Genomic DNA, 16,238 nt, shown 5'->3' on the forward strand with positions numbered 1-16,238 from the left:
AAAATAAACGATACACTATCTACAAGCTGAACGTGCACTTTTTTCCAGTTAAGTAACGGTAATATAGCTATAGCCCACCCTTTTCATTCTTTATGTTAATTATATTCTTGTAAAGGTAGACGGACACACATGTAACAACAGAAACTTAAGCACTTGTTAAGTTAACCTGCATGTGAGTATAAACGCAGTAATAATTTGTGATATTAAAAACTAAAGAGAATCACTTTAGGCTCATTTTTAACGGAAGTGTTCAATTCATTCTTTTTTGTCTCCACTCGGTACTTGTGGTGGAGGTAAAGTGGCCAGTGACCTCAATTTCATACGTACAGGAGTTGATATGTCAGCATGGGGGAGGAGGGGGGTTGAGTTGATGGGCCCTATTAGTATTCGCGTCCTTTGGGTGCGCAGTGTTGCCAGCCACGTCAGGCCTGTAGCAACTGTTCTTCTACTGCCTCTCCAAGGTTAGATATAGGCCCTTCCTAATAGCTGGAAACACTCAAGGAAACAGACTGGGAGCCGACTTGAGACCGCGAGAGCAGGAATTAAGTTTTTCGACGTTTTCCGGCACAGTTGTACGCTGTGAAATTGTCGCCGTGGACACTGGCCGTGTTATTTCGTCTTAATAGGTTGTATAGCTAAGAAAAGACTGTTACCGTCCGTCTTATTGGTGCTTAATGGAAACGCGCAATCATAAAAAATGGTTGCATTTGGAGAATATCCGTGAATGCGATCGTTCCCTCTTGACATCGGTGCGTCAGAAAAGACACCTCAGCTAGCTGGAGTCCGGGTTGGGTGTGAAGTCTTCACTGTGCACCGTGTGCTGCTGGAGTGAAGGTGACTTGCGCCCCGTCGCAGTCAAGGCAATGCGGAGAGGAGTCACGGGCTCTCATCCGGTACTTTACCTGCGCTCTAGGGCTCTTCTTGGGAAAAAATTGCTACCTTTCCCACATTAGGGGGAAAGAACGTAAGACATAGAGCAATAATAGCGTTCGAGTTTCAACACAGCCAATAGCTGGCGAAGGTGAGCTGAGCGTAAATCGAGGAGAGAATAAGGTGAACAGTAAGGTGCAGGGTGGTAAGGCAGGAAGAGAGAAAGTGGTGGAGTTTGGGGGGATAAGACCAAATCGTTCTGTCTTAGGGCTGTTTTAATAGTGGATGTGTATGCATGAGTTCTGCATCGAATGGGCGCAAAAATCGCCCCAGATCCGCCGGGAACATCTTCCAGATCGGCAAGCCTCCTTATCGAGACTCACAAAGGAGGGAGAGCACCGAAAGTACCCGCAAAGCCCAGCGCGCCGTGGCCGACTGCAGAATGGTAGGTTTGCGGCACGTTAGTGCCTGCATGGTGCCTCTGATAAGGAGTGCTGTGCTATTATCGCAACCTTTCTTTGTTTAAGGATGTTCCAATACCCCGTGCATGCACGCCGCACAGGCGACAGCTCTTAATAGCTGCAAAAAAAAAAGAAAAAAAAAGATTCTAACCCGGTCTAGCAGCCTAAAAATAGCTTTATGCATTTGCATTGCTTTGTCGGCAGTGAAGCCAAACAGAACACCTCGGCGTGCAGATTGACTGTGTGATTTGCATTTAAAGTGTGGAAAGCTGCTGGTGATTTGGAATGATTTCAGCATTGCCCAAATGACAAGATTACCCATGGTGGAGTGCATGATCTTGGCACATATGTGCTTTGACAGAAGCTGACAGGAATGATAAAGCCTACTTCACCCTTTCATACATCAGTGATCGTCATGGAGCCTCGCTGTTCGTTTACAGGACTACAGCAGGATGCTATGCAGGAGGTGCACAAAAAGAGCAGAATACTTGTGCCCCAAGCTCAAATTTCGTGGTTGTGCAGACAACCAAATTTAGCATGATGGAAAACCAACCAATTCAACAATCAGCTGGTTTATCGTGCAGTCTTACTTTGCGGGCTGTGCTTCACTTTCCGCGTTTTTCGCAAGGATCGGTGACTGCACATGTGCAAGGCTGCAATTTTCGAAATGAAGCACATGACAGTCTAACTGCACATGGAGCATTATTTGTCCCCATTAGTCTTTTTTTTTGGGGGGGGGGGGGGGGGGGGGGGGCTGTAAAATGCTGCTCAGCATTTCCTTCTTGGCTGACGCGTTTTCATGTTGACAGGTCGGACTGAGGATAAAGACTATCCTGCAATTTATTTGTGTGATGCTTACTTGTCTGGTTCGTTAGGTAATAACTTTTTGTGTCTGTGTGACTTATTATCTCACTGTAATGCAGATCGTCCAAGAATTCAATACACTTGTGGCTCTGTACCGTGAGCTGGTCATCTCAATTGGCGAGATCACTGTCGACTGTCCTTCGTTACGGGCCGAAATGCTGAGGACCCGAACCAAAGGCTGCGAAATGGCGCGAGCGGCACACCATAGTCTCTCCTTGATATCGGGGTGAGTTGGCACAGACGCTGTCCGTGGTCCTGAAAATGAAGAGCCATCAGTGGCTGAACGCTCTGCAACACTGCAGCGCCGGAAGTTAAAAAAAGTAGCTAATTTTACCAAAGTAAACCTGCACAAGTATCAACATTTGAGCTGCTGAATATTTTTTTTGTGTGTGTTTTTATAAGAATGTTCTTTCGATAGGCCATCTAATGCTTGTCCCATTAAAGGACTGATTTTTTTTTTTCGTGGTGGGCAAAGTATGTGGGAAAACAGAACATGAGATCAGCTTTTAAAAATCATGACATTTCTAATTTGTTAGAAGGAGAGCTTTACCAGGAAGCAATCACAACAACATACTGTAACTGATCACTTCCCATTAGCTGACCTAAAACGTTAATGCACAAAGTGGAGGGAAAGTGGAATGCTTCCCGGGACTAATATCTGAGATAATAGTATCAATAATGTGGAGCCAATGACGTTTTTTTTTCTTCTTTTTCTTGTAATTTATTGAGAGAGTGGCTTCTTCAGTACAGATTTTTTTTAAGAATCGGAATCCTTGGGAGTTTTTTTTTCTTTTGCTCATCAAAAACAAATGATATCACAATGAAACAGTAAATTAAAGTGGTTGGATCCAAAGTTTGTTCACTGTTTAGTGATTCTGAGTAGATTTTCATGTTAAATTAGATTTCAAGTGGTTTGTTTGTGATGAAAGCTTTGATTCAAGATACAGGAAAACAGCTGTTTTAGGAGCCTGAAAGGACTGCTGTTTTGGCCCACAATATCTCCTCTACAATAGCGCCAGTAGAAGAAGGGCAAAGGGAGGCTTGGGATTTTAACATCCTCAGTGAGGCTAAGATGCCAGCCAACTTGGCACACTCAAACTTACTTAAATAACAATCGGACAGACTGAAGCCAGTGGTGAGAGAGATTTGAGGACGTCTGCAGTGCCAGCTGCTTGCCAAAGCCTGGGTGCTGCTGGAACAATAACAGCATCATGATTTATCTTGCAGAAGGGGCATATTCCTACCACTGGACATACTGTATATTTAAACCACGAGAGATCCTTTTCTATTAGAAATTATTTGTCACCATATTTTTTACAAGGTCCAGTTTTAAAAAGTGTTAAGCTGAATTCTTTTCTATTTTAATTCACTCTAGTGGGGTTTTAAAACTACATGTTTGATGCGTGACACTGAATATGTTCAGTGCACATCTCCCATCGTGCACATGCATGAATCATGAATGTAACTTTATTTGAATAGGAGCATTTAGTTGCTTTAAATAATAATATACCTTAATGCAGCAGGGCAGTGGTGGAAAATGAACCATTTCACTGTTGTTTTTCAACTGCATGGCTCATAATTATACACCTAAATACAGTTATACCTGTATCTGCAGAAAAAAGACTATTAGCCATTGAAACTGTGCTCTTAAATGTTCCAGCTTCTGCTGCTAAATGGAGATGGTGCAGTAGCTTTAGAGAGAACTCTTAAATTCTCACTGATAACAGCATCTGCATCATTGCCATTATTATCACCAGCACATATTCTAAAAACTCCTTCCCTAAAAGCTCTCTCGGCCATCTAAGTGTCTGTCTCCGCTACTAGAGACAGAGCTTGAATTAAACCAGTTCATTCCCCTTTAATAAAATAAACCCAGTGTGTCAGAATGGTTTGAATGATGCGAGGTCCCTCCGATGTGCAGGGGGAAAGCTGATTAGAGGGATAGCACTGGTGACAGCTGTGCTTGAGCAACAGTAAAGCGGCACTGTGACAAAACGGTGATGGCAAGGAGAAGCTTGCTGTTGGAAGAGGTGAATTCTAGAGCATGATTTGTGTGAGAAAGATTTGTACCAAGTTTCACGCCTTTTATCGCTGTCACTTTCCCATGTGATATTACACCCACTGGATATCACCTGCTGTTTCCCTTTGAAAACCCGATTAATATAGTTGTGAAGCTACTGCGATGTCTCATAAAAGCTAATGATCAGCTCCGGTTGAATGAAAAATATTGTGACGGGCTTTTGTGTTGCTTGAATCTCTTCAGTGCATTTTATTTATATATTCTCAGGGAGTTAAGTAAGCACTACATATAGACGCTTGCACAATCACAGAGACAGCAGCAATTTGAACTTTGCTGTAAAAAACATGGATAAGAAGCACAGTATGTTTATTATCATTGCAGACTCTATAGGCTTACTTTAAGCTTTGATTAGGAAACACTCTGCTCAAACATTTTAATGCATATTTGAGTTCATAAACCTCTCTGGCCTTAAAACCTGGTATTAAGAATTTGCTGTTATTCTTCAGGTTACAGATTTTCTGTAATCACGCACAGAAAATACCACGAGTATCACCAGGTCCAGCCCTCATTTATTCTCTTAAGTAAAGATATTTCCAAGTAAAAGCATGTGACTCGCATTTGTCACAGATGTGACACAGATGTGCACCCTCAAATTACAAGAACAGGCAGTGCATAAGTTACCAATGTAGGTGATCATATTTCTTCAACAGATATTGCATTTACAGTTTAAATGAGTCAAACAAATTAGACATGTCAGTAACACATCCTTAGAGTGGAATATATTTTTCTTCGTTTTAACTTTTTGGTTTAGTACTAATATTTATTTAAGCTGCTGCTGGTTTCAGACTCAAGATTAGCACATACACGGATGAATTAACAACTACTGTAATGCTCATAGAGACTTGCAGAGACTATTTTGTCTACCAAGTTCCACCTGGCTGGTAAGCTTTGTTCTCTTCATGTGCCATTTCAGGCCAGAGGACGGGGAAATCCACCCTGAGATCTGTAGGCTCTTCATCCAGCTGCAGTGCTGTCTGGAGATGTACATCACAGAGATGCTCAAATCTGTGTGCTTGCTGGGATCGCTGCAGCTCCACAGGAAAGGTTAATACACAGACAAGCCTCATGGATAGTTTATAGATAGTATGCTTTGTTTTGTTTTTAATTTTTTTAAAGAAACATGTGGACAAATGGGATTTTGTATCTCTAACGTCACCGTCATTCCAGTAATGCCATCACTAAACCGATCAGTAAACTCAAATAACTGTGTACAAATGACATAAATAATTTAGGTCAGTATCTAGTGAGGAAACACGATTAAGGCATTTCTCTGTGTGCTTTAGGTAACGACTCGTGTGGCCCTCCCGGCTTAGATGGTAAAACGGAGGAAAGCTCAGACATCCCCATTCTGGAGGACACCTCTTCCTCCCCCACTGACTGTCCTCAGCTCTGCTGGCTGGTGGCCACTGACATAGAAAACATAGAAAAGTAGGTAAACAAAGTGTGTTCTGTTGTGTCCTTCGGGATGTACGTAGGTGCTGTGTCTGCACTTGCGTTTTTATTATGATTTAACAAATATTTCACATATATTTTGGTGGGTAATCTGTTACATTTCCTATAAGAACATAATGCAAAGTATCGTATCACATTAAATTGCATTTTAATACACTGGGAATACATGTTGTATTATAAGATTCATTGGGATGTTTATATTTTGTTATCAGCTAAGGCTTTCTTGAAATTACATTTATGTAGTTTGTGTGGGTCTATAGTTTTACCTCACAGTTGGATTTAAGATTTGAGTTTACAAAACAATAAAAGTATACCAAAAATAATCAGATATTTGTGTCAAAGCTTCAACATTTCAAAACAAAAAGTATACACACTTATTTTCCTACTACTACTTATTTTTCTAGACACCGTGTGTGTTTACGACTCCTGCTATGAAATACATTATGAAATAAATTGAAATACAGTCCCTAGGTTAACATTAAGTTAAGAGTTCGAGTTAGGGAGGAAAGTCTCCAGAAAATCCAATAATGGAAACCTGATTTTGTGCTTTTCTGAATGCGAGTATGTACTGCATATATTATGGATACTTTATGTACACAACATAAAAAGCCATTTGCCTTACTGCAGGGATATGAGGGAGATGAAGAACCTTCTCAGTAAACTCAGGGAGACAATGCCTTTACCACTGAAGAACCAAGGTGAGAAAGAAAATGCAAAAAGCAGTAACACTTTCAGAATTATTCATTGTGAAGCAGAGGTACTGGTTTAAGTGGACTGCATCGTAGCTCAAATGAGGAAAAATGCATGACTTGGCTGTGGTGTCTGTGTGTTCTTTCGCCCAGATGACAGCAGTTTGCTGAACCTGACTCCCTACCCACTAGTCCGACAGAGGAAGAGGCGGTTCTTTGGGCTCTGTTGCCTGGTAACCAGCTAAGGGCCCCGCCTTTGTGGGTAGGAGGCGGCAACAAAGACACCATTACCCACTGTCCTTCACCACTTGTGTCTCCCACCAATCTATTACTGCCATTTTCAAATAAATTGTCTCTTTCTCTTTTTTTTAACGGCTGCCCATTTTATAATTTTATTTTGTAATACGAAGAAGAATTGTAACTGCAGTGTAATGAAAACAAAAGTCATGAACATATATTTTAAGATATTTTGCAACAGATTTTCCCCTTTTTTGGTAAACGAAGTGCGATATCTGCTTGTCTGATGTAAAAGGGAATGAGAGTTTGTCTGAAATGATAATATCAATGTTCTGTTACTTCCACAAGCCTGAGTGAATGATGTGGATTTATGTTTTTATTTTTTTTAAAAAAAGGGAATCTAAATGTCCATTTTGTCAGAAATAATGTGATAACTTATGAACAGATGCCATTCACACATCTGAGGACGGCTCTTGCAATGACAAAGTTTTACTGTCGTTTGTCTAAGCTGAAATGACAGGTTTGTGAAGAATACGTTTGTGTATTACAGTCTCCGTTTTCTGTTCCTTGCTGTTTTTCTTCTCAATGTACTTAATTTAGTCTTCCATAAAACAAGAACCTGTACCCAACTTAAACTTTCCAGCTTCAAAATGGAATAGAAGATACAATAGTCAAAAGAAAACTTCTTTGCACACAATATCTATCTATAAATCGAGACATTAGACTTGTATATACACATACTCTTTACGCAATGCTCTCTGAATTATTTTCAAGGTTGCAGGTGGTTAGTAAAGAAGCTGTTGGTATAAGCAGAGAGCATCTCTCTCTCTTGGGCAGTCAAGCAGACAGAGCGCAGCTTATTAAATATAGTGATCACTGTTTATGGCAAGCTGAAGGTACAGTAGTCAAAGCTGATATAGGTCATTTTACATTGTTAATAAAACTTTTGTTATTGAAACTCATCCACCAGTGTTTGTCATTGTCTTGCATGAACTGAAATGTCCACCGGGTGGAGACAAACAATCAACAGAGACAAACTTGTCTAGCACGTTCTGGTAAAGCTCAAACAGTAAAATTACACTGAATTAATTAGATAAATTGACTGTGTTAAATGCAAATTAGGTGGTTTGCATTCAAAGAACAAACATGTATGCCATTATTTGTGCTTTTTTTTCTCTCTGTCCTTCTTTCATAGATAGATAGATAGATAGATAGATAGATAGATAGATAGATAGATAGATAGATAGATAGATAGATAGATAGATAGATAGATAGATAGATAGATAGATAGATAGATAGATAGATAGATAGATAGATAGGAATTTTTTTTTTTACCACATCTCACCCAAAAACCATCAATTTGTATGCATTATCCCTTCAAGAATGGCAGCTCAGATGCACTTTTAACACCTTTCCCCCAACTATCAGTCTTTGTGATCAACATCTCAAACCTAGAAAATCATTCTGCTGACCATAAGTATTTCTTGAATTGATGATAAAACATTAAGTAGTTGGTGTCTTCACAGCTATTCACGGACAGGTTCAGACACACATGCAGACGTGCAGTCACACTGTGCGAGGGCTGCAAGCCAGAGGCAGGAATAGACTGTCAGCAGGGGTTTGCTTCGCAGGATGAGCTTTGTCGGGTTTAGTAAGCACAAGACATCTTTTGTGAGAAGCCCTACACTTTCTCGAGCCTGAAAAACAGATTTCCAAACATTACCTCTCAAACCCAACCAACAGTCCATTATGCTATGTTTGTCTGTGAGAATATTACATATCTCTTGGTCTCAATATTAGTAATACAAAAGAAGAAAGATCAAACATGACTGATGTGCTTTTTATTTATTGTTAATACAGTATTGTTCTATTTTTACGCATGCAAAAAATGTGCCTTAAAGTGTGCTAAATCTTAGCATAAAAAAAACAAAAAACATTGGCTACACAAAAAAATTTGTGGAATATTTCAAAGTGGGATAATAAAAGAAGTCCAATAAGAGAGGTCAGTCAATCAGCTCCTGCCCTGAATGCTCAGGAGGTGCAGGGCTGGATACTGACAACAAACACTTTTTCTCCCTTACATCGCCGAAGTCCTGCTTCACATTCACTCATGGTCTGTGTGGCCGCAGTCTCATCCTCTCCAACACGGACACACACGTTATACCCAGGGTTCGCACAATCTGCAGAGTCCTTACAGCGACAGTCATTGGCTTGATCTGAGAAAATCGTGTGAAGACAAACAGCATGAATTACTACAAACTGCTGTACATTATAATAGATCATTTGTCACTTCACATGTTCATACCATCGCAGTTCTCCCACATGTGGCAGCCGGTGCAACCTGTTGTATCACGCTGTGGCCAAATGCAGGTGCTGTCCTCTGCTGTCATATATTTCTTCCCCATACATTGCAATGCATTCATTTTGCACACATCCAGAAGGACCGATTTTCTACCTACAGCAGCTGTGGCACACAACTTCAAAGATGAACTGGCCGGTGGGCACAAAGCACAAAAAACACAGTAAATCAGTATCATTAGCTAGTTTGCCAAAACTGACATGACCAAATTATTTATTAGCAGAATAAACATACCCACACTCAATAGGCATTTTGCAAACACATTTTCCTCTGGAAGGCTTCTCCCACAGTTTACACTGCACTCCAGGAGCAATGCTTGGTTCTGGTGCGCTGTCTGTGGAATACACAGAAATCACTGTTCCACATTGTCTACTGATTCTCTACACTGAATGACTAAATATAGAGCTCATCATATTTCATTTTGTTACATAGCAGTCCAGGACAGTCCTTTAGCAGAGAGCTAAAGGATTATAAAGCTTGATGTAAAATTTACCTTGGATGCACCTGACGTCTGCTGGGTTTGGTGAAAAATCCAGACTGGGATTGCAAATAGCCGTGGCTTCGCCTGTTAGCCGTTTACCCGCTGGGCAGGAGAATGTTACTAACTCTCCTATGCCATAGGTCTCCTTTAAAGGAGAGGCTATGACACCATCTTCAAGGAGTCCAATCTGGCAACTTGTAACTTGAAGAAAATGTGTAATTTTACAATGTGACACAGCAATTCATTATTATGATACACTAAATGTTAAACTTTATTTACTCACCTGTGCACAATCCAGGCCGGGCAGACCAGGTTTGATCAGCAGTGCACTCTATGGTGCTGTGACCAACAAGATAAAAACCTTCAGTGCAGGTGTATTCAACTTTACTACCCACAAGATAAATGTCCTTTGGATCCTGTGACACATGTAATAAAGATAAGATCATCAAGTTCAACTTCTTAGCTTTGATGTGGGTATGTAACTCAGCTCGGTTCAGTTTTATTTATGTTCACAACAAGGGTTGCCTCAAGGCACTTTATAAGACAGTACCACTTGTAGTTCCCCTATGAGGAACAAGTGGCAGCAGGAAGAGCAGCCATTTGCCAAAAATGGTTGGAGGATGAGCACAGAGGAGAACATAGAGACACAAGGACAAAACACATCTCTATTATGGGGAAGAGAAGATATAAAATTCAGCAAAATATTTAAAGATAACTAATAAACTCAGTAACATTGACTCTAGGAGATACTAGAGCTTCAGTTTCAAGTCTCTTCCCGTAACTCTTTTTCTAACACTGTACTGTGACTTTGTGCAAAACACTGTTCAAGCACTACAAAAGTAGCAGTTAGTCTGGTTAATAAATACTAAATGTTTGTAATCATTTGTTCCACACCATGGTGAAAATTTCTATTTTTACCAGAATGTAGCCATTGATCAGAGCAGGTGGGGTTCCACACTTCTGACTTGCTGGGAGAGTATAGTCGAAGCACTGAGGCTCCATAGTTCTGTAGAAAAAGTATGTGTTGCATAACTACATATTGATGAAAATCAGTTTGACACTTTCTCTTACTGGAAACTCAATGCAATGAACACAGTGCTTGTTACAAATATGTCACTAAATTCACGCAGCACAAACAAACAAACAAAAAACTCATAAAACCCACAAAACAAACTTAAGCTCTCACCTTAAGTATTGCAGCTCTTCATCTTCGCAGTCGGACGTCTCAGCTGGTTCTCCGATACAGTGCTGTCCCCCATTCTGAGGGTAGGGGTTAGAGCAGGAACGACTACGAGACCTTCGGCCCCCAGAGCACGATGACCAGGCAGACCAACAGGTCCAGCTACCATGGATCACTCCTTAATGACCAGAAATGGAAAATAAGAAATAGAAAGAAATTAAGGACAATAATAAAGTCTGTCTGATATTAGCCTCGATTAAATCCTACCCCCACCCATGATAGTGACTTAACCCAATTTAACAGTTTGTTAATTTCCTTGTTTTCATCCTGAAAGTAAGCCTGACACCAATCTCACATCTGCCAGCCCCACAGGGCTATTTTGGCATTTCTAAGCATAATCACAACACAAAAGCTAAAAGCTAAAAGGAAAAAGAACACTTGTTTTTTAAAGGGGGTTTTCACTGCAATGTGCCCCTTTTAGACTTTAAAAGTAACATTGGTGAGCTTAAAAAACTACAGTAATAAAGATCCTGTATGAAAGACAATACACACCCTGCTGCCCTTCTGCTTCACTTCCTTGCTCACAGGCTGGTCCTGACGTGTTAGGCTTGCAGATGCACTTACATTCATCTCCATCCATGACAACCATTCCATTGTTCCTGCATGGCCGGCAGTGGCAGGGGGCACTTTCAGCAAGGTACTGATCTATGGCCCTGCGAAGGTAGAGCTTCTTCAAACCAGGACACTGAACCTCCTTCACCAGCTCTGACAGCGGCCGCAGCTGGAGAAACAATAGTAAAATAAAAGCGATGCAAGGTTGCATTAAGTGATAAGATGAAATCCATATAAGATTCATTAAACATTATGATCTTGCTTTTTAACATACAAATAGCTTATTTTACGTTCTCTTTACCTTTTGTTTTATGACCTTTGGAAACGACCTAACAGACTCTGCCCAGTTTGAGTACATTTCCCAGTTTCTCTCTGGATTATCTAGGTTCATCATATTCAGCGCTGCAATATGTGAGACACCTCCTCCCTCCACATCCACTTTTTTCAGATTATTGCTCCTCCTGGTTCCTATTTTTAAAGGTTTGAAGAGATAGTGGATGGCAGAAAAACTTATAGAGGTAAAGTGCTTTTATAGGTACTGGTATCTGTAAAATTATCATCCAAATTGTACCTGTGCCTGATGAGTGAGTGCTCTGGCCTCGCTTACAGTTCACTGTGGTGATGGGGAATATGAGAATCCAGCGTTTAGTCCTTGAACATTCGTCATACTGCTCACTTTCGCTGACTTGAAAACAAAGGAAAACGTAAAGTCAGTGTCAGAAAAGTGAGGCAGGACTAAAGCAGGGCTTTATGGCAGCATTTTTATCAGCCAGATGTTTTACTTGGCATTGGAAAAATACTACCACTACAGCTGTGTGATATAGTTAAATCCAGCTGCAATTACAACTTGGATTTTTTAAAAAATAATATCGGACCACCTTATGTTATAAGGAAAATACATATTAATACATACATACATACATACATACATACATATATATATATATATAATTTAATTACATTACAAACTGATTACATTTAAAAACACATTTTAGAAATTTTTGAGCATTTTTAGTCAAATGCATTTTTAAAAAATGTATATTACAACTATTACAAGCAATAGACACATGCAGTGGCTTGTTGTTTAGCACCTTAAAACACTGGGTAGAATTAACCACTAAGACCATATTTTTAAATTCTTCCATTACACTAGTGTTTTATGAATCCTTACCCATATTGTTTTCAGTTTCTTCATCAATTGTGGCAATAACTTTGAAGGAGCCTCCTAAGCTTCCAGCAGACAGGTAGTGCGTTCCAAACCTTTCCAAAATCTTCCTGTAGGCCGAGTAGTCATAGACAGATGGCAGTTTGACCAGTGCCTTCCAAAACGCCTCGGATATCGGGATGTACCGAGGAGCGTTAGTCTGGAACTGAGCTACCTCGATGTCATTCTTTAAAACTAAAAGCTTTTTGGTCTGTAAGAAGAGGAAAAAAAGGTTCCGTTTCAACATGAGATGACTTGTCAAAGGCATTTTTTATTTAAAGTGTTAGGTTTCTACTCACTTGAGTCTTGTCGTGTTGTTCATGAAAATCATAGTTGCGATATCCCGTGGTAGTCCCGGTTACTGTCTGCCTCTTGACAATATCCTTTGCATAGTGCCATTTGCTGGTGTACATCTCATCACTGAAGTCATTCTGGACTTTAACCTGGAATCGGGACAGGGGTTACAATGTCTGGTTTCCTCTAGTTTAGAGATATGAAATGCTCACCTGGACAACTTAACTAGATTTAGGGGAAGACCCTACAGGTGAATAAGATGAAACAGGTGAATTTTTTGTGTTTACAGAAATCTTATGTTAAAATGAGTCATACAAATGAGTCACTGTATGTCTAAAAATGAGCATAAATCTGAACTTTGAATAAAAACAGGTTTAAAATTATTGTTTCAATGTGTTGACATATATATTTACACTTTGTTAGTTTGTTTTTCCAGAGAGGACTTTGGACATCTCTTTTCAATCCACAAATCAGAAAACACCATCAGCAGCAAGACAAACTCTAACGAGCTGATTAACTTTATAAAGAGAAGATGATGAGATGTTGCAGATGATGTGAATGTATGTCAAGTTGAGGGCACCAAATGTGAGTCAATGGCCAAATGCCTAATGCAACAAAAAAAAAGAGCAAAAGGCAGCAAGCCAATGGTAATAATGTGTGATTGAATAGATTAAAAAAGTAGAATAGGTAGAAAATATTGCTATATTCACTCCTTAACTCTAGAATACAAATCCAAGGGGTACTTTAAAAGAAATTGTGACCAAAGAAGTATCAGTATGAACTACAGTTCAAGTTCTTCCACAGGTACCAACCAAAAAGCTGTACTGAAGAGTACTAAGGGGCAGTCGATAAACAGAATTGTGAACGCCGCTGAAGATGGTGCGGCACTGGCCACCAAAGCTCTTAGTATTGATGACACTTTCTCTGCTCTTTCCTGACACAGCGTCAACCCTACAGAAACAACAGCGATTGTAGATTAATGTCTCAATGAATCATAAAAAATAAACATCTAGATCAAGACTTTTCTCTTACCCGAGTCCTAGGATCTCAATGTTCGGCGGAGGAACTGAGTTTGAACAAACAATGTATTCTGAAATGTCGCAGTTACTCTCATCAAGTCCATCTTCCTCACAGTCCTGATCTCCGTTACACACCAGAGACTGGCTAACACACTTCCCTGCAAGTCAAAAGACAGATAGATAGTTATTGTTTAACCACTTCAGTAGGATTAAGGAAGTGAGGGCAGTTTCGATTCCTACCCGATCGACAGCGAAACCTGTTTCCACATCCGTCCTCTATAGGGCAGCCTTGTGTGGTTTCACAGGGCCTCGTCTCGCTTCGCTCTCCATAGCAACGGTTTCCACCGAACTGAGCGTAGACAACCATGGATCGGGTTCTTGTCTGTAGCATCCACAGGATGACAAAGAAATATTTATATAAAGTAATAATAATTTAATTAATGGCAAAATATCTTCACAAGTTTTAAAAATAACATAATCTTGAGTATTTCTGATGGTGAAAAATCTTTATTATGAATACACTTTCTTGTACTGTACTGTATACAGTACGTGAAAATGCATGCAAATTTGTATGGGTAAGAAATTAGTTACCAATGAATCTCCCTGACCTGTAATTTGGTGCAGCTATCACATTCTGACCAACTGCCAAAAGGACCCCACTGGCAATGAACTTCCTGGTTACACATTCTTGAAAATGACGTTTAAATCAACATAACACGATATAAATGACAACGTATAAAGTTCAACAAGCACAATATATTTATGCTTTAAAGCACAAAACGAAAACCAGATTTACCCCTTGGCAGTGAACAGGAAAAGGAGCCATGGTAAGACTCTTGCACAGAGTTGTGCAACTTTCTGAGGAGGAAAATGAAAACACAAAAAAGCACAGCAAAGAAAAGAAAGTTAAAGAAAGCAAAACAAAAGAAAAGCTTTGGTAATAGCAGTCACCCACGGAAATATCACAGCAATGACAATACAAAATTACTCTTACTGAAATCACATCAGTGACATATTTTACAGAAAACTGAAAAATGTATCCATGCAAAATCTACTTGCCTTCATGTTGAGAGAAGCACAGCAACAGATGGATAATGAGCAAGATTTCTATGTTTCGTTCTTCCTAGGGAGTCCAGCTGTTGTAAATACAACACATGGAGCTTATCAGGTTTCAAGGGAAAATTTATGAGCATGTGTGTGTTTGAGAGAGAGAGAGAGGAATGTCTTCCTGTCCATATTGTGAAAGAGGCAAGAAAATAATATGTTGGAAGTTCATGCCAAAAAGTTCTTCCAGAGAAGTCATTTTGAAACTGAACAAAGCTTCCTCTACTAAGAATGACCTTTCTCACAAGAGATGCTTTTACTCATCAGTGGAGGAAAAACAAGGGTTTAATACAAACCGTCTTCAGAAAACCACCAAGTTACATAATAGTTCCACATTACCACAAGATTAATTAACCATTGCTTAGTCTTCCTTTAAGAAAATGCTTCATTACTTAAGGCAACACATATTAATTAATGAAACAATGATGAATTACAGTTTTGTGCCATTCAGAATTATTTAGTCATTAATCGTTTAATTAATGCCTGAGAATTTAGATTTATTCGTTGATATTTATGAAACACTGATTGACCAGTCACCCAATAATATAGCATCACCCTTTTGTGTTGTATTACGATTTACAGCAGCATTGATTAATGACTTATTGATTTATTTATCAACTGTTCCTTAGTTACTAACCACGCTTCAGTGTTTCTCCTTGTAAACTGTTATCTAAATGACTACTATCATTTTTAACTTATTCAGATGAGTGATTTTTTTGCATCTACAGCTCTGAAACAGTAAAAACAGACATACAGTAGTGATGCATACTGAGATGTGATTTATCCAACCAAACACTGGAGGGCAACAGAGATTTAAGAACTGTTTCCTCTTGGGTTAAATTTGATTCAAGCAAATTTGTGACTGTTTCTGATCTCCACAGTATTTATCACCTTTGAGGAAAACTGCAACACAGCCATTCTGCTTGAGCTCGATTATATCTTATATCTTCATATCTTAATATTCCTGGCATATATGCATGGTAAGGGAGACAGAGAGAGGTTGGGTGATGTCCATCACAGTCAGCTCTGCAGCTTCAAGGAGACATATCTCACGGCCAAACTTGAGATTTTCTGCTGTTTATGAAAAGCTGTTCCTATATGTGTCAAGGTTCTCACTAATGATGAATATATATTTGCTGTCTCAGGCAATCACGGCTTCATATTCATCACATAGTGGCAGCTCAATAGCAAAAACTGAGTGCTGCATCGAAATGCTTTTTAGCAGTCGCGGGGCAGGCGAGGTTGTGTTGCTGTGCATTGATTCCTGCTGCCTATCAATTCTAGCAATAACCAACCCACATTACAATTTAAGGTTGTCAAATGAACGCATAG

The 16,238-nt window shown here is 39.6% G+C and overlaps 2 protein-coding genes across 2 annotated transcripts; one reads left to right on the forward strand and one right to left on the reverse strand.

Moving 5' to 3' along the window:
• Nucleotides 1-206: 206 nt before the first annotated feature.
• Nucleotides 207-7,769, forward strand: rgs7bpa (regulator of G protein signaling 7 binding protein a). Its single transcript, XM_085427002.1, has 6 exons — nt 207-1,315; nt 2,255-2,421; nt 5,189-5,319; nt 5,559-5,703; nt 6,355-6,425; nt 6,570-7,769. Exons 1-6 carry the CDS (start codon nt 1,166-1,168, stop codon nt 6,659-6,661), a joined length of 756 nt encoding a protein of 251 aa, XP_085283128.1. The 5' UTR covers nt 207-1,165; the 3' UTR covers nt 6,662-7,769.
• A 714-nt stretch (nt 7,770-8,483) lies between these two features.
• On the reverse strand, nt 8,484-14,656 carry c7a (complement component 7a). The gene is made up of 17 exons (XM_085425827.1): nt 14,599-14,656; nt 14,411-14,489; nt 14,043-14,184; nt 13,816-13,960; nt 13,596-13,734; nt 12,789-12,932; nt 12,457-12,700; nt 11,857-11,970; nt 11,587-11,753; nt 11,226-11,454; nt 10,680-10,851; nt 10,412-10,499; nt 9,777-9,909; nt 9,506-9,694; nt 9,247-9,346; nt 8,959-9,143; nt 8,484-8,869 (listed from the first exon to the last, which is right to left on the reverse strand). Exons 2-17 carry the CDS (start codon nt 14,486-14,488, stop codon nt 8,685-8,687), a joined length of 2,454 nt encoding a protein of 817 aa, XP_085281953.1. The 5' UTR covers nt 14,489; nt 14,599-14,656; the 3' UTR covers nt 8,484-8,684.
• Nucleotides 14,657-16,238: the final 1,582 nt, after the last annotated feature.

The sequence above is a fragment of the Rhamphochromis longiceps genome, linkage group LG12 (assembly GCF_057381845.1).
Source record: "Rhamphochromis longiceps isolate RC_006_pf linkage group LG12, R_longiceps_female_GT1.1, whole genome shotgun sequence".
NCBI lineage: Eukaryota > Metazoa > Chordata > Actinopteri > Cichliformes > Cichlidae > Rhamphochromis > Rhamphochromis longiceps.